At 41.3% G+C, this 23,107-nt stretch overlaps 1 protein-coding gene and 1 long non-coding RNA gene across 2 annotated transcripts in view; both read left to right on the top strand.

Moving 5' to 3' along the window:
- Positions 1-23,107, top strand: part of LOC309501867 — a 166,198-nt gene that overhangs the window by 117,126 nt on the left and 25,965 nt on the right. The window lies entirely within an intron of this gene.
- Positions 15,435-18,410, top strand: LOC309500923 (uncharacterized protein). The gene is made up of 2 exons (XM_082172741.1): positions 15,435-17,254; positions 17,885-18,410. The coding sequence occupies exons 1-2, from the start codon at positions 15,927-15,929 to the stop codon at positions 17,988-17,990; spliced, it is 1,434 nt and encodes a 477-aa protein (XP_082028867.1). The 5' UTR covers positions 15,435-15,926; the 3' UTR covers positions 17,991-18,410.

Consider the following 23,107-nt stretch of genomic DNA (forward strand, 5'->3'; position numbering starts at 1 on the left):
AGGTACAGTATAAAAGGGTACAACTCTGTACCTATGGTAAGGGTACCATTGCTGTACCTCGGGGGTACCACCCCAGCGACGAGCCATTTGTACCCTTGAAGGAACATGTTCAAGGGTACATATTTGTACCTAAAAGGCACAAACTGTAGGGGTACTTCTTTGTACCCATTAATATGGTACAAGTTTGTTCCCCTTGGGGGTACTGCCCCAGCGACGAGCATTTGTACCTTTTTTTTTTTTTTTTACTTTTCTGTACCTTTATTTCTGAGAGCACACTAGGTAATAACAAATTCAACACAATAACTGGTTGCTATGGACTCGTCACTAGGTTTCCTCAGTCATTGTATATTTTAGCATATAGGTAAAGCTGCCGAAGCTGAACATTATCCAAAACTCCATTTCTCAGACGAGTGTCAATTTGGGAGCTTGCATGCTACCACTCCTTCCTTCTCAAATGCCTTGAAAAGGCTGTCGTTTGCACAATTTCAAATCACCGGGACCAAAAGTATATTTGAAGAGTACGTTATGTATTGGCGCCAGCCAAGCGTGCCGCACAAGCCCTGAAAAGTGAAGCCAAAACGTCTCGATCGCCCCCCGGTGACTGGTCCTAGTATAGGTCATAAGCCCCGCCTCCCCGTGTTATTCAACGGGACGTGAGACCAACTAAACAATTAAATTAAACTTCAAATATCTTTTTTCCAAAGGTGGTTTCTTTCATTTGCTGTTGTTTTTATCACGCTGATGTAAGTTCAAGTGTCTGTTTCAAAAATAAGTTGGTTTTTAGTTAGTTACGTGATGCGGTGGTGTAACGTCATAATTAACAGCTGTGATTGACAGGTTCTCTGAACGAAGTACTCGCTGAAGCACCAACGGACATTTTTTTCGGGATCTTCGGAGGACTGAGGAGATTGTATTTACTTTATTTTAACAAGCCTCTTGTCATACTGCAATCAATTTTTAAAAAAGTTTGCAGAATCCACTCTCCCTGAGTGCATTCTGCGAGAGTGAGGGCGGAGCGCTGATTTCGCGGCTTTACTTCCTGCTCACTACTGCGCAGGTCTGGTCCCGAAATCGCTACTGCGCAGACTCAAGTTCCAATATGTCAGCGCCATATCGGGACGCTGGCGGCTTCAGTTCTCATCAATGGAAGAGAGCGAAGAGGCGTCGTCCATCTTTTTTTACAGTCTATGGCGCCAGCAATCACATGTTTTTTTACTATGTACAGTAGGCTAGGCTCTGTGGACTAGGCCTACTCTTCTGTTCTGTTATACTGCGCTCCAGTCGCAACGTTACACCAGAAACCTCAACAAAACACATGCATAGTACCTCAAAACCAAACAGTACCGTTTCAGTATTGACATCTTTGATGTCTTGGTCATGTTTTTCGTCCTAGTCTTTCACAAGCTGCAGGAAAATGTTCTTCATTGACACTGACCCGTCATCCAATATAATCCACTGCTTACCTGTTTGTCTATATAATAAAACTGGTATCCCATATTCAGGATTCAGTATGCAGTACTGGAACCATTTTTTTTCGATTGTTTGTCTCTCGAAAAATTACGCAAACAGTTTGAAGGCAAAATCCATATCCAATACACCACATGGCTTGTCTTCATAGGGTGGTAATACCAGCAACTCCTCCAACACTCTCTGGACTCCTTGTAATTTTGGATCGTCAATTTTATTATCTATAAAAAAATATATTTTCTTTAATGTTTTCTCACCCGACAGCGTCTGGAGTGAAACTCTTTGGTTTTTGTGCTTCCAGCTAGTGGTCCGTATTTTCATCCTCAGCCTGTTGTGATCCATTTGGTGAATCTGTGCGCATTCACAAGAGCTTAAATAGCTCGTTGTTCACAATAAGCCTACCTGTGATTGTGGGGGTAGGGTCAGGTGTGGTGCATCATGAGGGTGGGGGATGGTGCGATTTTTGTTGGGTCAGACCCATCTGCTAGCGATGGGGGGCCGAGACTGAGAGAGCTACATGGAAAAATATGCACCAAATAAGCCACTATGAAATTTAGCTGTTTTCATGAATACAAAAGTTGGGTGACCCTCCCCCTAGACAAAAAAAAAGTTGGATGACCCTCCCCTCAACAAAGAATAAAAAGACATGACCATCCCCTATTTTCCTCGGGTGGTCCATTCCATTCCACAGTCCCATTCAATTTGTACCTTGTTCTTATTCCATTTGTCAAGCATACCAACTATCTTATTTATAAATGTATCGATACATGTTCCTGGTGTTCTATACACACAACTAATAATTATATTTTTAGATCTTTTGATGTCAATTTCTATGTTTAAGCATTCCAAGATATTCGTAAACAGTTTGTATCCTTCCATTTCTATATCTTGTACTTTCTCATTATCAAGCCAACCCAGCAAGCATTGGTCCGACGGCAACGTCGTGTCCCTGGCAAAAAATAGTCGCGGTAGGACGGCATAAATCGGTAAAAATATGTAACACAGAACTTTTCCTAAAAATGCATTCAGATACATTTGTACATGTCTACAGTTCTCTGGGGTTGCATGCAGGGCTTGACATTAACACCCGCCAACCCGCCAAATGCGGGTGGATTTTGCTCGTGGCGGGTAACAAAGTCACTCCAACTAGCCACTTTGGCGGGTTGAATAATTGTAGTCTTTTCAAAAGGCATCTGAAATAAGTGTGACACACTACAACTCCCATGAGTATTAGGGCTGTCAACGAATATTCTAAATTAGAATATATATTCAAATAGTTTTAAAAAACAGAATTTCGAAGGTGAAAATGAATATTCGAATGTGGAAAAACGCCCGCGGTAGCAGAGGCGCGGCTGTCTGCTTTGCGAGTGGGCGCGCTGCCCGAGGGATCAGGGACAGGTCATTTTATTTAACGTTAAACAGAAACATTACTAAAGTGTAGGCTACTGTACTGACTGAATAGATATTGCATGAATAAGGTAGGTTAGATACAGCAGTTTCATGCACTGCAGGCTTCCACTTGTTTGATTATTTACCGTTTCATGTCAAGGAAAAGTTCCATGTTTACCACAGCACAGCTCGCCCGGAGCGTTCAATGTCGGTTCTATATACTGTAAAACTTCAATTAATGTTAACTTAATAATATTTGTTTCAATCACTGAATGATGCCTGCTATATAAGAGTCGCGACCTTAAAATGCTTGCACATAACTCTTGATCAGCACTCAACATTTGCTTATTATTGTTGTTCATTCAAACAGTTATGCGCAGAGAGCGTGACGCCTCATTCGCGCGCAAGACCTCCAGACGCGCGTAAACGCGTCTTTACATTGACTTAACATTGAAATCACTCGCGCCAGACGCTCTATTCGCGTTTGGTGTGAACGCAGCGTGACGGTGAGGGCGAGGGAGAGAAAGAGTGCCTGCGAGTGAGGTCTGCGATCTTGGCCATTAGTTGATTTACTTGTTTTTGTGTAGGTAATACGTTGTCAAATATGTTTAAACTTAAATAAACTACCTATACAAGTAGTTATGTCTCTTTGTATTAATTTATCCTGTTATTGAGGTAATGCGCGTAATTGACAAAATGCGCAACCAGATGTTCGAATAGCTCGAATATAGGCTATGCCTGCGTCCAAATGTGCATATTATCCATGCTAAATAGTATGTGACATTAGTTATTGTCAATACAATTTAGGGCAGATAGGGTGGATAGTATGCACATTGGGACGCAGGGTTTTATGTGTTGTTTTTTTAGAGCGAATATTTGAACGTCATTTTTGAGCAATTTTGACAGCCCTACTGGGTATTACATGCACACAGTGTTGCCTTGCGCTTGCGCGCTAGTGACCGACAACACAAAAACGAAGAGACAGCTAGCTGCCCTGCTGGAGTTACGTCGTATGCCGGTGGAGCTATGTGGCGACATATAATAGTGGTTTTATAAAAAATAAAAAAAGGAGCTTTACACACAACCTTATCAGAGCTAATGATAATTACCTGTATTGTTATATATTTATGTAGTCTTGATTTGGGTGTGTGCAGTGGTTTTACATTTAAAAGGGTTGTAAATCTAGTTCAAGTAAATTTTAGAACGCCATAGTCAACTTTTATCAGGTATTTTCACAACAACAAAATGTGGCCAGTAAAAATGCTGTGTGGCTAGTAACTTTGGAAAACCACTAGCCACATTGGCTAGTGAGCAAAAAAGTTAATGTCAAGCCCTGGTTGCATGTATAATTGTTATTTTGACTTTTAGCTACGTGTAGCCAAAAATGCCAACTTTTATTATGTTACTGTGTGTCTTTAGCCTAATCATAAATATTCCCTTTGTAGAATTTTTATTGTAGCCCTTCAAAATGAGGGCTTTCAGAAGAAGTTTTTTTGGCATGGAATTACAATGATTTAATTGCCTAATCATTGCACAAGTAAAATGTTAAATAATGTTCTGTATTAAAAGCTCAGCAAAAGTGTTGGATTAACTTACTTTGCGTTTGTTTTGTACAAAGGAAAAGTAGAACCTAATCCAAATAAAAATAAACAAACTGATAAAAGGACTGTGTCCTACCCAGATCCTCCACCAAAATATAACAATCCTAAACCCAAGCCAGGTAAATGCCTCAGTTTGAAAATACACTTAAACAAATTGGACTTGTTATTTGGGGGACTTAATATCATTAATTACAATTTCATTTTATTTACAGTTGAAGGTAAACACAAAACTAATGAAGATAAAGCACATTCTTCAAGCAATAAAAAAAAAGGCATGGTAAACTGTAGTGTAACAACAATGGCATCTGCTTTTCGCATTAAGTGGATCATGTGATGGCAAAACACATCGTCTTTGTCCTTGCTGGTTAATAATTGCCCCACGAGGACCAATTTACCAGCACCCATGTGACTCGTATCCCCCAACTTTACAGCCTCATGACATTCCGCACACACACACAAACACCCTTTTGTGTATAACTGAGAATAAGAGAAATATCTGTTATTTTTCTTTATAATGTGTGTACCTTCCTATATGCACGTGTGATAGAGGTTTGGTTTGCTAGAGTATAGTTTTGAATTCTAAATGTTCATTGAAGGGAATTCCTCAGTCGTGTCTTGTTGTAACCCTACCTCAGACCATAAAACTTTACGACCCAGGAAAGCAGGCATTCCAGCATTACACACACACACACACTCTGGACTTTGAAACAGATATTCCCCCACATAACAAGCCACTGAATGTTGATATGTATTCCTATGTTTCTCAAAGTGTCGTCACTTGCCATAACGGAAACACTGACAACTTTATTGTGTGTTTAATCAAACTTTATTTGTGTGCAATTATGCATATAAGTGTAACGTTATGTTTCCCCAATCTTTACCTGTCATAATTGATATCTCTGTAATCCTCTCCATCTCACGGAGACGAATCTTGACTGCAAAGTACAATAATATGCATTTGTTCCAGGAAATATCATATTTCTAAGTATGAATCCTTTCCCTCATAAGACATATGGTAAAAGGGGGCGTGTTTTTCTTCACACAAAGAAGACTTCTTCCCACTACAGATCAGAAGTTTTGATTCGCTCTGTCCCCAAAACAGGGCGTAAACAGATGTCTGTTAAAAGGAAGAGAACCCCACTTCTCTCGCTCTTCTCTTCTCTCTTCGATCGCTCTTCTCTCATCGATCTCCTCTTCTCCCCGGCTTCAAGAAACATCTGAAAGGCTCAGGCCTTCTCCTCGGACCAACACATGTTCGAGTCGTAGCTGCCGTTCTTTGCAACTAAGTTCCTATCGCCTTTCCCCTCGACAAGGGAAACGACTGAACTTTCTCGGTAACGTTAAATTCAAGTGAGCCTTTACATCGTTTTTCGAAACGACCCAGAAGACGAAGCTAGACGCAAACCAGCCGGACACGCGCGCGTCCCCTTTTCAGCATCACACTGAAAGAGTACCACATCTCGCAAGTATCTTTCTCTCTAACAGCTGATTCCTGGTGTTTAGCTTGTAGGTCTGTGAATTAAGTTACCCTCTATCTCTTAACTCTTTATTTATTTCTTTCTTTCTTTCTTTCTTTCTTTCTTTCTTTCTTTCTTTCTTTCTTTCTTTCTTTCTTTCTTTCTTTCATGTCATTCATTCCGATCACGTCATGTTTGTTTAAATGTTTGTTTTATTGTTTGCATTTTACGTACGTTTATATCTGTAGCTTATAATCTCTAGCGTGTGCCATTTTATTAATAAACCCATTTATACTTTTAACTGTCTCTGTGTTTAAAAACCCACTTTTTATAAAGTCAATGAAACAAAAGATCTATAAAGCTACAGGCTCTATATTATAAAACTACTTTGAGTAGTTTTAATTTATAAACCCAAAGAGGTTTTAATCTTCGTGGCCAGAAGATAAACTTTCTTGGAGTTTTGTAAACAGGAATACTTCTTCTTAACTGTGATAGTCTTACACTTATTGGCGGGACGAATAACGGATGACAAACCAGTTACAGAACGAGGCATTTCCTATAATTGACAAAGTAAATGCATATGCGATTTATGAATTATGACCATGAGTTATGATTATTAATATTCCTAAAATTCCCTATATCCTTGAGCTAATTCGCATTAACCCAGAGGCATTTACGCTACAGTAGATATGAATTGTGTAGATATGGCTTGAACAGTCTACACATTTGTTAATGTCCTAATTTGTCATATGTCCTTGTTTGTGCTAAAGATCAAGTTTATTGTCCAACACACTTGGATGAGACGTGCCCGACCCCTGACTTTGTCTACCCTACATTAAAGGGATACTTCAGGATTTAGCATTAAGCTTTGTATCAGTAGAAAACCTGTAGTATGTTCGATTTACCGTGCTTTCCACCCTCAGGATCATATCCCCCTGAGACGAGAGATTTATGTATTTTTTGCCTGGAAAAAAATCCTCAGATGACGCAAAAATCGTCATTTTGCGTCATCGGAGGATTTTTTGGCCAGAGGCTAAAGACTACAGCCAGTAGGAGGGGCTGTCCCGCATGTTCTCAACCCGCCCATAGAGGGATCTCACTCACAGAATGTACAAGCAGTGTCAGCCATCTTTTTTTGGAAGCTAAGCTATTGGGTTCTTATTCTGTGGAGAAAGCTGAGTAGTAGGGGTTACCATTTTACACTACTATAAAATTCACTAATAAATTTTTTTTTTTTTTTTTTTTCTTCATGTTTTTATGTTTATTGTACTTAATGAAATTACATGCTAGGTGCAGTTTGTCTAACAAGGTCACAAATCAAACAGACATCTTTCAGAGAGAGAATTCATGAATCGTTCACCAGGCTTTCTGGGAGAACCGAAAGAGGCATAGTATTGTTTTCTTGTTTAATGTCATCTAAAGAGGACTTTTTTTTGGTAATCGTACAGTTATGATTTGTTCATTCTTTAATGTGTCCTTTCTTACCTTAAATAACTTATTATTTTTCACACCTTTTGTTTTTAATGTCTATATAGTATTGTCTCAAGTCCCAAATTCTGGATTGAGGCCCGAGCACCAGAGGATGGCCCAGCACCTTAGGACGCCCCAGCACCAGAGGACGCCCCAGAACCAGAGGACGCCCCAGCACCTTAGGACGTGCCAGTTTGAGAAGAAGCCATTTAAAGCCACACCTTTATATGATGTAATTCAAGGTAATTTGGGGCATATGCCAATCTAAAAAATCTCTTGTTCCTTGTATATTGATGTAAAAATGTTTGGTACCCTTTATCTATTCAGGGGACATCACAGCCCACCTGTCTTTATAAGAAATGTCCTGTTCACTTTCTCAGTTACACACCTAGTTAAGGGTCTTTCTCAAGGGCACTGCAGTGGTATTTAAGTGTGCGGGGACAAATGCTGTTTTTTCAATAATCTAGCACGCTTTTAATCTTTTATTGACATTATTACACCAATATATATATATATATATATATATATATATATATATATATATATAATTTTATTTTTTTACTTTTTCTAACTTTTCATTCATCAAATGGGAGCAATATCTTTTTCCATTTATTTTTTAAATTTAGTTATAGGACCATAAAACCATATGTTTTGTTTATTATTATTATTATTATTGTAATATTCTCTTCCCTCAGATGCTGTGAAGAGGTGGAGCCCAAATTCAACTGAATCAGAAATTGATGCCGCTATGGCGGAACACTTGAAACATGCTCCAGGAAGAGCTGGGGGTGGGGGTTATAAAAAAAAACTTTTCTGGTGCAAAAGATGTTGCAAAAAGATGCTACACAAAGGGAGATATTTGTGACAGTGTTATTGAACTGAACTAAATTAACGGAATTGAGATAAAACTGAATTTGTTTCGTGATGAACACGTTTTTCCTGTTTCCTGGGTGAATCTGTATTGTATAAACCGTAAAATAAATGTGATTTGGAATTTTGTGGCTTTTTAGTTCATCCCGTTATCTTTATGATCATTTGTAATGAACTACTAAAATGAAAATAAGATAACACTTTATTTTACAGTGTCCTTGTTACATGTAGTTACTGTAATAACTATAAATTATGCATAATTACATGCATCAAATCTTAACCCTATATTCAGATGCAGTTAATTATATTAATAAGTACGTAAATGAATAAGTAAAGTGTTGTTTGATCTACACGTGATTATAACGCGTTATAGACGTTCAGGTATGACTGGACTGATTTTGGACCTTTTTAGAACCTTTGTCAAGTTTAGATGTGTAAACGTCAAGATCGCCGTTCACGATTTAACACAATGGGTGTATGATTATTTTATATGCAGGCTTATATGCCTACACTTATGCAGAAACACACCTTATAAACATCCAGAAGAAGACTAATTCTGACGTCAAAGTTGAACTGTGCTTTAATGTGGATGGCGTGCCATTGTTTAAATCAAGTAAAATGTGTTTCTGGCCCATTCTTGGTCAAATTCCGAACTTTCAGCCATTTGTTGTAGCTCTGTATTATGGGTCCAGCAAGCCTGACCCTGTTGAGGAGTTTTTACAAAATTTCTTGGAGGAGTTGCAACTGCTCATCCAAAATGGAGTTTCATTCCAGAATTTGGTTCACACAGTTACAGTGAAGGCGATCATCTGCGATGCACAAGCCCGGTCATTTCTGAAAATGTATAAAAAGTCACAATAGTCTGCATGGATGTGAGCGATGTGTTGCAGTAGCACAAATGATCGAAAATAGGGTAGTTTACTTGACAAAGGGTCCTTCTGAAGGAAGAACAGATGAGGTATTCAACCGAGTTGGATACCCTGACCATTAAAAACAAATATCACCTCTTGTTAGAGCTGGTATTTTGTGTGTGAAACAGTTCCCCCTTGACTACATGCACCTAGTATGTCTTGGAGCCACGAAAAAAGGCTGCTGACATACTTGTGGCGTGGGCCAGGTATCTGTCGCCTGAGTAAAGCTCAGAGAGAGCAAGTACAACTGAACATTAGTCAGTTGAAACGAGCTTTGCCTGCAGAGTTTGCAAGGCAGCCAAGAAGCATGGAAGACTTGGATAGGTGGAAAGCTACTGAGCTACGTTAGTTCATGCTCTACACAGGACCATTAACCCTTTCACACGTAAGTTTAAAATATTCTGGCTGACCCCCCTGCGTGAGTTTTTCAAGGCGACCGTTATTTAGAATGTGTCACTTTATGGTTTCCGTGGTGACGCGTCATTGCTTGTCACGTGACACACCGCAGCAACAACAGAGCTGAATGAATGATGATCTGCTTTTATGCCATTTTTCCTTTTTTATTCAAAATATTCACAAATGTGTTTGATATGGCATGAAATATCTGATATTCCGATTGTCAAATATATGCAAGTGGAAGTGTTTTGTTGTTTAAACACCTTTATAACGATCGCGTTAGTTGAGCTGTATGCGCGATGGGCGCCGCCATCTTAGTTTGTGCCGCAGATGCAGTTCAGAGAATCGGATCTGTTGGATTTACAACACGTGAATTCATCCACTTCTCCCGAAATACATAAAAGTAAGTGGCAGGTGAACTGGGAGAAGAATAGAGTAAACTTTAAAGTTACTTACACAATGTGTCTGATGAATAAAACTAATTTTAATGGAAAGGATTATTATTGCCTCTTCCTTTGACATCAGTGTGTATTTTACAAACTCTAAATGTATTGTTTTTTAAGTACTTATATGTCTGAAACCTAAAATAAACATTATGTGGTTGAAAACACTGAAAAGTTGTGATATATGACAGCTCTGAGCGCGCCTGTCTCTGGCTCAGCGCCAGCCAACGCGGGAAAGCACATTTGAATTTAGCAGTTGATCACGTCATGCACTGACCGTTCACCGGTGTGATCGTACGTGCGAAAGGGTTAATCTTGAAGGATGTGCTTCCTAATGACCAGTATCACCACTTTCTTTGTCTGAGTGTTGGTATGAGCATTCTTTTGGATGAAGCAGATGAGAAGAGAGAGTCTTATCTAGGATACGCGCACAACATTCTGGAGCACTTTGTGGATAGCTCTGTGGATTTTTATGGACCCACCTTTCCAACATACAACATTCATTCCATCAAACACTTATCAGATGATGCTGCAAACTTCCACAGCTCTTTGAACGATATTTCATGTTTTCCGTTTGAGAACCACTTGCAGGTTATCAAAAAAATGGTGAGAAGTGTCAAACAACCGCTAGTGCAAGTCACAAAAAGACTTGCTGAAAGACAATGTACTGAAAGACATGCCAGACAATCCCGAAGTACAAGCAAGCTAACAGCAAAGATGCCTGACAACTGTGTGTTCCTGATGGATAATGCAGTGGGATTTATCCAGGAGAAACGAAGCGATGGAAAACTAAGGATGGATGTGTTTAGGGAAACTGACGTTTGTCAGCAGTGACTTACATTTACATTTACATTTATTCATTTAGCTGACGCTTTTTATCCAAAGCGACTTACAATTGCTATATATGTCAGAGGTCGCACGCCTCTGGAGCAACTAGGGTTTAAGTGTCTTGCTCAGGGACACATTGGTGTCTCACAGTGGATTCGAACCCGGGTCTCTCACACCAAAGGCATGTGTCTTATCCACTGCGCCACTACCACCCCATAAAGGAGTTCAAATGACAATTTATACACAATTTCAAAGTCGCCCCACACTGGTCTCGAACCCACGACCACAATGGTTCGGGATTCATGACGCATGGTTGAACAGATTGCGCCACCCAGACTTGACAATGGCAAAGCGAATACTGTGTAGCCACAACGACATCTGCTTCTCGCGTTAAGTGATCATATGGGAAGACACATCGTCTTGTGTCCTTGCTGGTTAATAATTGCCCCACAAGGACCCATTTACCAGCGCCCATGTGACTCGTATCCCCCAACTTTACGGCCTCATGGCATTCCGCACACACACACAAACACCCTTTTGTGTATAACTGAGAATAAGAGAAATATCTGTTATTTTCCTTTATAATGTGTGTACCTTCCTATATGCACGTGTGATAGAGGTTTGGTTTGCTAGAGTATAGTTTTGAATTCCAAATGTTCATTGAAGGGAATTCCTCAGTCGTGTCTTGTTGTAACCCTAACTCAGACCATAAAACTTTACGACCCAAGCCTCAAAGGCATTCCAGAACAACACACACACACACTCTGGAACTTTGGAAACAGATATTCTTCCACATAACAAGCCACTAAATGTTTGATACGTATTCCTATGTTTCTCAAAGTGTCGTCATTTGCCATAACGGAAACACTGACAATTTTATTGTGTGCTTAATCAAGCTTTATTTGTGTGTAATGAGGCATATGAACGTAATGTTATGTGTGTCCAATATCTACCTGTAATTCTTGGTATCTGTCTGACCGCCCTGTTTTAATTCAACCAGTCCCGCACATAGTATTACAGTAAGATGTATTGTTCCAGGTGTACAATCTTAAGAAGAAATATGAATTCTTTCTCTCATAAGACATATGGTGAAAGTAGGCGTTTTCTTCTTCACACAAAGAGAATTTTCCCGCTTCAGAAAAGACAATCTGATTCGCTGTCGTTCCAAGAGGGGGCGTAACCAGATGTCTGATAAAACGGCAGAAGCCCCCTCATCTCTCTCTCTTCTCTTCTCGCTTCCAACTCAACTCATCCAACTTCTCTGGACCCTCTTCCTCGGCGCAGCGTTTCTCCAAGGAACATCTGAAGGAGGCCCTGGCCTTCTCCTCGGACCAACACATGTTCGAGTCGTAGCTGCCGTTCGTTGCAACTAAGATTTCCAGCCTCTCCCATCCCGGGAGACGAATCTGAACTTTTCCGGTAACGTTAAATTCAAGTGAGCCTTTACATCGTTTTTCGAAACGACCCAGAAGAAGAAGCTAGACGCAAACCAGCCGGACACGCGCACGCGCGTCCCCTTTTCAGCATCACACTGAAAGAGTACCACATCTCGCAAGTATATTGATTCCTATAAAAGCTGTTCCAGGTGTCTAGGTCTTAGGTCTGTGATTTAAGTTACCCTCTATCTTCCCTCTATATCTTTCTTTCTTTCATTCCATTTTCATTCCGATCACGTCATGTTTATTTAAATGTTTATGTGTTTGTTTGCATTTTTACGTACGTTTATATTTGTAGTTTATAATCTCTAGCGTGTGCCATTTTATTAATAAACCCATTTATACTTTTAACTGTCTCTGTGTTTGAAAACCCACTTTTTATAAAGTCAATGAAACAAAAGATCTATAAAGCTACAGGCTCTATAATATTAGACTACATTCAGTAGTTTTAATTAATAAACTCAATAAAGTTTAATGTTCTTGGCCAGAACCTAAACTTTAGTGGAGTTTGTGAATACCCCTTCTTAACTGTACTGACCTTACATCTACTCGCTGGCCGAGTTAAAGGTTGGTCAGACCAGTTACAGAACGAGGCATTTCCTATAATAAAAAAATAAATAAATGTACATGCGACTTATGAATTATGACCATGAGTCATAGATATTAATATCCCAAGATTCCCCATATTCTTGAGCTAATTCATATTTACCCAGATGCATATTCGCTACATTTTGGTGGAGATATTTCGGGCAGTTTCAAACTTCATTTTTGTGGGCAAATTCAGTTTCAGTTGAATGTGTATTATTGGTATTAATAATTGTAGGCTATACGCGCGTTTTGAATTGTGAGATAAGTCGCCAAGGCGAACTCACCCAGCTGATGGCGGGCACAAAGCCAGCCCAGCTCTGCTAAAACTGCAGTTCATGACATTACATCTGTCTCTGTAAAGACGAAACAAAACTCTTTGCAGTTGATACATGTAACATGATTTAAACCGACTAAATGAAGACGAAGGATCTCTTTTAGGACGAAGACGTAAATCTGATAGTTTTTCAGTCGTAATAGGCCTTATTAATACGTTAACGATAAACTCCTGGTCAGAAATTGGCCTCGCGATCCAATTTCGTAAACCTACGCAAAAATCATAAAAGTGCTATTTTGATTAATGCTTATGGGAGATGAGCAGATGATAAGTCCTGCTCACAGCTGTTCTGATGCCTGGTGTGCTCACAGCTTAAGTAAATAGATGTTCAATGCCTGTTTGCTCACAGTTTCTAGTGATTAAAACACGAAGTTTTAATACCAGTTGTTATTGTAAACCATGTATAATATGTAATTGGAGGCCAGTTTTATGAATTAAGAAAACGGATGATAATCCCTGTTCTCCTTCTTTAAACCGTCTCATGTGTATAATATATAATGTGTAAATTGGAGACCAGTTTTATGAATTAAGAAAAGATGATAATCCCTGTTCTTATTCTAAAACCGTCTCAATGTGTAATGCATAATGTGTAATTCCTGTTAGTCACATGTTGTGAAACTCGCGTCAGTCTTCCGCATGCAACAGAAGCGCAAAACACCACGTGATTCCACAGAAAAAAAAAATCTGCTGAATTACGCCACTGACCGACACTAGAGGGCAGCCTCTAAGTCTGGGGCAGTTCTCAAATTACGCGCCCCCAACCGACGTCATCCTGCGTGAGCGTCGCCTCCCACTGACGTCAGCCTGCGCGAGCGCAACTACGCCATCTCGTGGCGTTCTAAGATAATACCTGCTTTCAATTTCTTTTTCTCTCCGCATTCATTTTTCTCTCTCAAATACTTAACTGCATTCAAGCTTAGCTTATGCTGATATTATTTGGAGTCAGACAATTCCTTTTTCTGTTTTTGACGGTCACACTTTAAGTTAAGTAAAAAAAAAAAAAAAGGAAAACTTTTCGAATTAAAAACTTAGATTTGATTCACTCAGTTCATTGATAGGTCCACCTAGGAAGAAGCACGCCACCGTGTGGCGATCTTGGGTCGACTTATCAATATCTGTTTAACCCCCAGTCTGCAATTGAAGTGTCTCATTGCCACCCTTTTCGTTTGATTATTTTTATAATCAATACTGATAACTTCAATGTTATTGTAAGGATTATGGGAAGTCATTCTGAATTTCAGTTTAATTAATTTTAGTATTGATACATCACTGTCATCATTCTAATTTTCTTTCCTTCCTTATTTTTATTTTTATTTTATTTTGGACCTCTCCTTGCATGCTTGTTTGAATTTTAATTTAAACAAGTTTGCATTGTTCAAATTGTGTCTATTCAACCAGGTGGACCACTGAGAGGAAACGCGGCCCTCACCTTGGGGCACAAACCCACTGCCGGGGCCTTTTCCTCTGCCTGCGTCTCAAACCTGTGTTGTTTATTCAAATTTTATTTCATTGATAATTATTTTTCTCTTCCCTCTTTCTCCAGCCTTTTCAAAGGGGGGGGGGGGGGGGGGGGGGGGTAGGTTATTCTGATAATTACAACCAATTATCGTAATTTCCTTTTGTTGTATCATTATTTTAGTAAAGCCTTTGCCTCTGACTCCTGCATACCTATTTACTCAATTTGATGAAACCAGAAAGCCTTAATTTACTTTAAGTCTAACATTTTAATCCCTTATTGTGTATCTATTGGCAGGACTCAGTCAGTGCACTGTGGTAATCCAAAAGTCATCCCTGGTGGTTTCCGGTGGGCGGGGATCATCTGTCCGGCGTTACTGACACTGCGCTCTGTCTGGTGTTGGGACCGTCGGAGAGTCTGACCGCGCCCGCTGGTTTCCACCTGGATGACCTCTATTCACCCCCAGGTAAACTAAAATTTGATAGAACCCATCCACTTATTAGGAACCACAGAATACTAGCTATTCCTTCGGGTGTATTTTAAGTGCTTGGACTCACCTTTCTCTCTCTAAGACACACCTTCTTTCGAGGTCCTGTCCCGATAACCCACGCATCTCCTGGCCCGATCAGGAACTCTCGCAGTGTTAATAAGGCTTAGGCCTCTTTATTTTATTTTATTTTATCTTATTTGATTTATTTTCCTTAAATAACGCTCCCCGTGTTATTGTTTGTGACATTTCATTGCAGACCAATGCACTTCCTTGTGTTGTGTTTCCCTCTGATCTTCCCTACCTTCAACCTTGTCTCTTTCTCCACTCTGTTGTGATTTGTTTCTTTCATTTCACTTAGACACAGAACCTAAGAGAGACCCCAGGAAAAGCTGAATAATAGAGTGACGATCAAAGCGGGCGTCGCTAGACGACCCCCCCAGGCTACCGCCTGTCCAAATTTCTATTGTGGGTTTCATCCATACCCACGAAATTGGCTCCGCTAACTGTTGACATCAGTTAGCCCCGAAATTCTCATAAACGGCATAGCCCGTATGAGTATAGCTCATTAACCCTAAAACAAACTTGCATTGTGTCTCTTTTTGTGTGTGCTGTGCTTCTCTCACCACAGTAAGCAGAGATGTCGAGCTAACCCAGTCCCACAGTACCTGGACCAGTTTGAGACCTGCGATCCAACCCAAAAGTACGACCACGAGCAGCTGGCCAAAATCTTCGGAAAATCGCACTCAACCTCGTCACCAAGGCCCGGGCCAGCGAAAGGCTCAGTCTCGATATGGAACAGAAGGCAGCCGCACTACAGCTCCAGGCCACAGAAGCCCGGAAGGACCGAGCCCACACACAGAGTCGGCTAGACCAGCTAATCTTCCTGACCGAGGAAGAGGACGAGACGGACACAACGCTACAACAGGAAGTTGAAAGACTTCAAAAAGCCCTGGACGATCTTCGTCTGCACACAGATCAAAGACAGCAGTCGGAGGAAAACACCCGGGAGGAACTCAACGAAAGGCTCCAACGGGCTGAAGCTCTCCTTGAGAGAGCAGAGACTAAAATCCATCAGCTCATTCAGCAGAGACACGATCTCGAAGACGAACTAGACATGGTTCGCAGAGAACTGAGACATGCTTACAGTTTCAACCGCGACCGGGAAGGGGAAGAACATCTCACACCATTTCCCCCTTCCAGCGAGTCTGCGCCTTTCAGCCACACACCCAGAGCTGAAAAGGGGGGCGAAAGCCCACTGCACAACACCACGCCTGTCAGCCAAACACCAAGAGCTGTAAAGGGTCAGAATCCTCTCCAGACGGATTGGGCCCCCAGCAACAGCTCTCGTCCAACAAACCTCAACAAGATGGCCAGAAACATTCCTACGTTTGCCGGAGACTGCAGTGTTCATGCGTACCTTCAAGACATTGACTTTCACCTGCAAACTGTCGCCAACGCGACAGCTTGGGACAAATTGTACCTGGTAAGAATCACCTCAAGCAGAGAGGTGCGTAGTTTTCTGGATCGCCAACCACAGCCTGTCAAAGCAGATTACAAGCAACTGCGACAAGCGTTGATCCGCGAATTCTCTGACCCAGAATCAGACCAAGGGTTTATCACGGCCCTCGACGTGAAACAGGCCCGACTTGAACACCCACACTCCTATTATGACCGACTCCGACAAACGTTCTTCGGAGCAACCAACACACCAGATATGGAAGAAGATATAACCTTTAGAACTTTGTTTCTGCGGAACCTGCATAGCACCGTGAGTAAACATCTCGGCGTGCTCGTCTGCCCACGAACCATGTCTACTCGAGAACTCAGAGACTTAGCCCACAAGGCTTACACCAAGCAAAGGGCCATGGATGAAAAGACGGTAAAGACACACACAATTCACTCCGTCTCTGAGCACCGCTCAGAACCAGACAGCAGGTGGCGGCACGACTGTGACGGTGCCCGTCCAAAGCGTCGGACCGACCGCTCAGAAAGATTCTGGAACCAGCATCACCCGCCGTCCAGAACTCCAAGCCCAGACCGTCGAACCTGTAACCACTCTCTCCAGAACACTGGTGAGGCAGAGTCTTCTTACATCACAGATGAAGACAGTGCAGCCACGTCTGACACAGACACAGAAAACGAACACTGACACCTACTGCTTCAAGGTCCTGACTGACCTGCAGTTGAGTAACCAAACCAATGTCTGCGCCACATACAGACAACCCATCCACCCACCCTAACCATTGCAGTGATTACACAGCACAAACGAACTTTACCAACTACACTGCACGCCTCAGAGCCGCTAAAACGCTACCTCCGCTGTGTACAAAGAAAGTCATGCGGGCCTCTGATGAACAGACTTTTCCTATGCCACCACTTACCCCTCCACCACCCTCACAGGCCATCCGAGCTCACTGACAACCAGTGCCTCAGACAGCTGTCTGCCACCACGCACATGTTGCGTTCACAAGACTTCAATACGCATTGTGCACCTGTTGCCATCACAGCGCCACAGCTCGTAAAGCCACAAAGCACAAGGGGGGGCCAGGCGTAACAATGACGCCACATGTGCCAAAAAGCCATGCATGGGACATCAAAGCATGTGGCATACCAACCTCAGCGAACCAAAAAGACTGTCCTAAACCAACTAAGGACCTCCATCGCTGGAAAATTATTTTTTTCTCCTTCTCTCTCTCTCTCTCCCTATCGCCTCTAACAGGATGCAGGCCGCAGTGGTTCGCGAGAAAGCAGCCACACTCACCAGGTCTGGCATCCGACATCGCATGGAGAGAGAACACCCCCGACTCCTGACTGCCAAGGCAGGACTCACACTCAGAGAAGTCTAGCACGGTGATGTGCATCTCCACGGTCACCGACAACGCCCTGACACTCGTTGTGCCTATTTGTTGTTCAACGAATTCCATCCCGAATTTCGTTTAACAAAAAGGGGGAATGTAGCCACAACGACATCTGCTTCTCGCGTTAAGTGATCATATGGGAAGACACATCGTCTTGTGTCCTTGCTGGTTAATAATTGCCCCACGAGGACCCATTTACCAGCGCCCATGTGACTCGTATCCCCCAACTTTACGGCCTCATGGCATTCCGCACACACACACAAACACCCTTTTGTGTATAACTGAGAATAAGAGAAATATCTGTTATTTTCCTTTATAATGTGTGTACCTTCCTATATGCACGTGTGATAGAGGTTTGGTTTGCTAGAGTATAGTTTTGAATTCCAAATGTTCATTGAAGGGAATTCCTCAGTCGTGTCTTGTTGTAACCCTAACTCAGACCATAAAACTTTACGACCCAAGCCTCAAAGGCATTCCAGAACAACACACACACACACTCTGGAACTTTGGAAACAGATATTCTTCCACATAACAAGCCACTAAATGTTTGATACGTATTCCTATGTTTCTCAAAGTGTCGTCATTTGCCATAACGGAAACACTGACAATTTTATTGTGTGCTTAATCAAGCTTTATTTGTGTGTAATGAGGCATATGAACGTAATGTTATGTGTGTCCAATATCTACCTGTAATTCTTGGTATCTGTCTGACCGCCCTGTTTTAATTCAACCAGTCCCGCACATAGTATTACAGTAAGATGTATTGTTCCAGGTGTACAATCTTAAGAAGAAATATGAATTCTTTCTCTCATAAGACATATGGTGAAAGTAGGCGTTTTCTTCTTCACACAAAGAGAATTTTCCCGCTTCAGAAAAGACAATCTGATTCGCTGTCGTTCCAAGAGGGGGCGTAACCAGATGTCTGATAAAACGGCAGAAGCCCCCTCATCTCTCTCTCTTCTCTTCTCGCTTCCAACTCAACTCATCCAACTTCTCTGGACCCTCTTCCTCGGCGCAGCGTTTCTCCAAGGAACATCTGAAGGAGGCCCTGGCCTTCTCCTCGGACCAACACATGTTCGAGTCGTAGCTGCCGTTCGTTGCAACTAAGATTTCCAGCCTCTCCCATCCCGGGAGACGAATCTGAACTTTTCCGGTAACGTTAAATTCAAGTGAGCCTTTACATCGTTTTTCGAAACGACCCAGAAGAAGAAGCTAGACGCAAACCAGCCGGACACGCGCACGCGCGTCCCCTTTTCAGCATCACACTGAAAGAGTACCACATCTCGCAAGTATATTGATTCCTATAAAAGCTGTTCCAGGTGTCTAGGTCTTAGGTCTGTGATTTAAGTTACCCTCTATCTTCCCTCTATATCTTTCTTTCTTTCATTCCATTTTCATTCCGATCACGTCATGTTTGTTTAAATGTTTATGTGTTTGTTTGCATTTTTACGTACGTTTATATTTGTAGTTTATAATCTCTAGCGTGTGCCATTTTATTAATAAACCCATTTATACTTTTAACTGTCTCTGTGTTTGAAAACCCACTTTTTATAAAGTCAATGAAACAAAAGATCTATAAAGCTACAGGCTCTATAATATTAGACTACATTCAGTAGTTTTAATTAATAAACTCAATAAAGTTTAATGTTCTTGGCCAGAACCTAAACTTTAGTGGAGTTTGTGAATACCCCTTCTTAACTGTACTGACCTTACATCTACTCGCTGGCCGAGTTAAAGGTTGGTCAGACCAGTTACAGAACGAGGCATTTCCTATAATAAAAAAATAAATAAATGTACATGCGACTTATGAATTATGACCATGAGTCATAGATATTAATATCCCAAGATTCCCCATATTCTTGAGCTAATTCATATTTACCCAGATGCATATTCGCTACATGTCCTTCCAGGCAAGAAGGGGCAAAAGGCTTGCACAGGGCGCTGGATGGGGTCAGCAGCTGTGGGCCTTTGGTAGGGATTCCAATTCGTCAGTCTCGACGTGGCGTCAACTGACCGACTGAAGAGGAACGTCTAGGTTACATATGTTAACCCTCGTTCCCTGAAGGAGGGAACGGAGACGCCACATCCCATCACCACATCTGCTGGGGCCCGCTGGGACGGCTCAGCTCCTCAGTAAAAAACTGCAGTGCAATCGCACCTGCTGCTCATTAAATACCCACGCTGCGTGGCTGAACAGCTGGTGCAAATGATTGCACGCCAATGTGCATTGGCTCTTTTAGTTTCACTCGAAGTAGATTGGCCTCTCTAGCGAGATTCCTATTCGTCGGTCTCGACGTGGCGTCTCCGTTCCCTCCTTCAGGGAACGAGGGTTACCATATGTAACCTATATGTTCTTTTAGGCCCTGTTTACACGAGAACGCTCGCGGGTGAAAACGTAAAAATATTTTATCAGATGTGCCTTTTGTTTAGATGGCGACGGCGTTTTTGGGGCTTAAAAACGCAAAAAAGTGAAACCACCCTCCAGAGTGGAAATCTTAAAAACGCTCCACCGTCGCGTTCCCGTCTAAAGGGTAAAAACGCAAAAGTCTGCTAGACTGCTAGGTTGTACGCAGGCGCGCAGACTTGGTGTTGTTGTGTGGCAGTGCTTCACATTGCCACCTAGCCGCCTGGAGTGCATACTACATCGAATTTCACACACTTTTGCGTCACCATATGCACGCAGATTTCCCCCCCATAACGCTCGTCTAAACGCAGAATAAAAAGTGATAACCTAACGCCACGTTTGCGTTTTCTCTTCAGATTGTTTCTGTGTAAACATAGCCTTTAATATTGTGATTGCAGGGCTTGTTTGGAATTATACAAGAGTTGTGTCCCAAAGTGAAGGCTGCGTCCTTCGAAGGCCGTATTTGAAGGCCGGATGGCCATATTTGAAGGCCGATTGCGTCACCGCGGCGCGACGAAGACTGTCCCAATTCAAACTCTGCACGCTTGGAAGGCCGATTGCGTCACCGCGGCGCGACGAAGGCTGCTCCAGTTTGGTATGTCATTCAAATGCGCCGCCAAATGCGCCCTTCATTTCTCTGACAAACGAAGGATACAAAAATGGACACTTCGTGGCCTACCCTTCCCCAGAATTCATAGCGCGCCGGTGACGACCAGTATATAAACGGTGAGTGACGATGCAACTTCACGCAAGTTTATTCCAAAAAAATGTCAGGTGTCTGTAGTGTGGTGGCTGAGGAATTCACTTATAAATGTAAGTATTGTGTTTTAATTTATTAAAATAACTAGCGAAACAAGTGTTAAAAGCATGAATATGGACCAATCACTGAACCCCCTGTGTGAAAACAATCAACTGAGTTAAATTAAGCAAATACTAAATTTAATATCAACAAAATGCTTTTCTTGCTTAGTTGTTTGGTTTTGTTCTAGTATAAATATCAAAAAAAGATTATATTAAGAAGCATTTATTAGACAAGCAAAAGTTATTGTATTGTTTTGGGGAAAAAATAACTCCATTAAGTGAGTTTATGCTTAAAATAAGCAAAATAATCTGCCAAATGGGGTAAGAAAAATAATCTTGTTTTCAGATTGATTTAAGATTATTTTGCTTAACCCATTAGCAGATTATTTTATTGTTTTAAGCAATACTCACCTAATTTTCCCCCAAAACAGGAAATGTTTTACTTGTCTAGTAGGCTAAATGCTTCTTGATTTAAGAATTTTCAGATGTTTGAACTAGAAACAAGACAAAATATTAAGTAAGAAAATATTTTTTGCAGTGAATTTCAAGTAGGAGGGTATATTCAAGTAAATAAAACAGGAGCACAAATCCATCTGAAATGTGGTAGATAAAAATACCTGAAAAACATAGCGGTGTCTGCAATACATCGTTTAATTTACCTGAAATAGCCAGCGAAACAAGTGTTAAAACCCAGGGGTGTTTCTTAAAAAACTGCAGCTTCATTTATCAGGTGGTCTGAGGCAAAACCTGTTGTAATTCTTTTTGTTTCAGGGACCAAGGAGCAGACGGCTGACTTCATTCAATTAAGGGCCGAAAATGATTATCTATTTACAGGGGCCAAAAACTCGGCCACTGTGGCTTGGAGGTAAAAGTCATAAAGTCATTAAAGTCATTAACCATTTGTAATATTTCCACTAGCTGCCTCTTGTATGCAAAAAATAACCCTCACCCTATACAAAGCCCACAGCAATGAGACAACTAGTTAAGGCAATAGTCTTTCTCTTTTTATGTATTTTTTTGTCTACAAACGTTTTAAGCAAACTTGAGGATCCAGGAATATAATCCAGGAGTATTTTGTATGCATGTACTGCTGTGTGATTTTTCTAATGTTTAGATTGCAACCCTGTCTCAATATTTTTCATAAGTCTTTCCTTTTTTCTCCTTTTTTAGGAAAATTCTGGAGAAAATGGGAAGGTCACTCCCTTGCAGGCCAAAAGAAAATGGGACAACTTAAAAAAAAAAAACAAGGTAAGCAAGTTAATTGACACATCTTTGCTGAAATGTATTGTGGTGTTCTTGTTGTTAACAACAGGTATGGTGTATTTGCTCTGCCTTAGGATTGCAAGTGTCCTGGGACAGGTGAGGGGGTGAGCGGGAAATCCACTGCTGAAACTTGGCCATGGTTTCTCCTCATGGATGAGGTTTTGGGACAGAGGCCTTCCAACAACCCCCCTGTCCTAATTGCCTCCCTCCCTGAGGACAAACCAGGGCCAAGTTCAGCCTCAGCAGCCCGAAAAAGAGGCAGCGACGAGCTCAATGAGCTAATGAGGGAGGACATGCGATTTCAGAGGGAAACGGAGGAGAGGAGAGCACAAGAGAGCAGGGAGAGAATGGACAGACTGTTTTCTCTCCTTGAGAGAATGGTAGAAAAAAAATAATTTTTAATTAGTTAAGCAATTTAAGTATTTATGTTTTTTGTCACTTATTTTTACATGAAACAAAGTAATTTCTGTACACTGTTTGTGTTGAGTTAAAACCTATATGGAATTTAAGTTATTTGTAAATGAGGCAAGGCAATTTTTGTACATTGTTTATTTTTGTAATACGTTTTACATATGGAATTTTAAAAAAATACATTTGGAACTAAAACAATTGTTCTTGACTTGTATACATGTTTTTTTTTAGCAT

This window comes from Leuciscus leuciscus, assembly GCF_965113295.1.
Source record: "Leuciscus leuciscus genome assembly, chromosome: 6".
Lineage (NCBI taxonomy): Eukaryota > Metazoa > Chordata > Actinopteri > Cypriniformes > Leuciscidae > Leuciscus > Leuciscus leuciscus.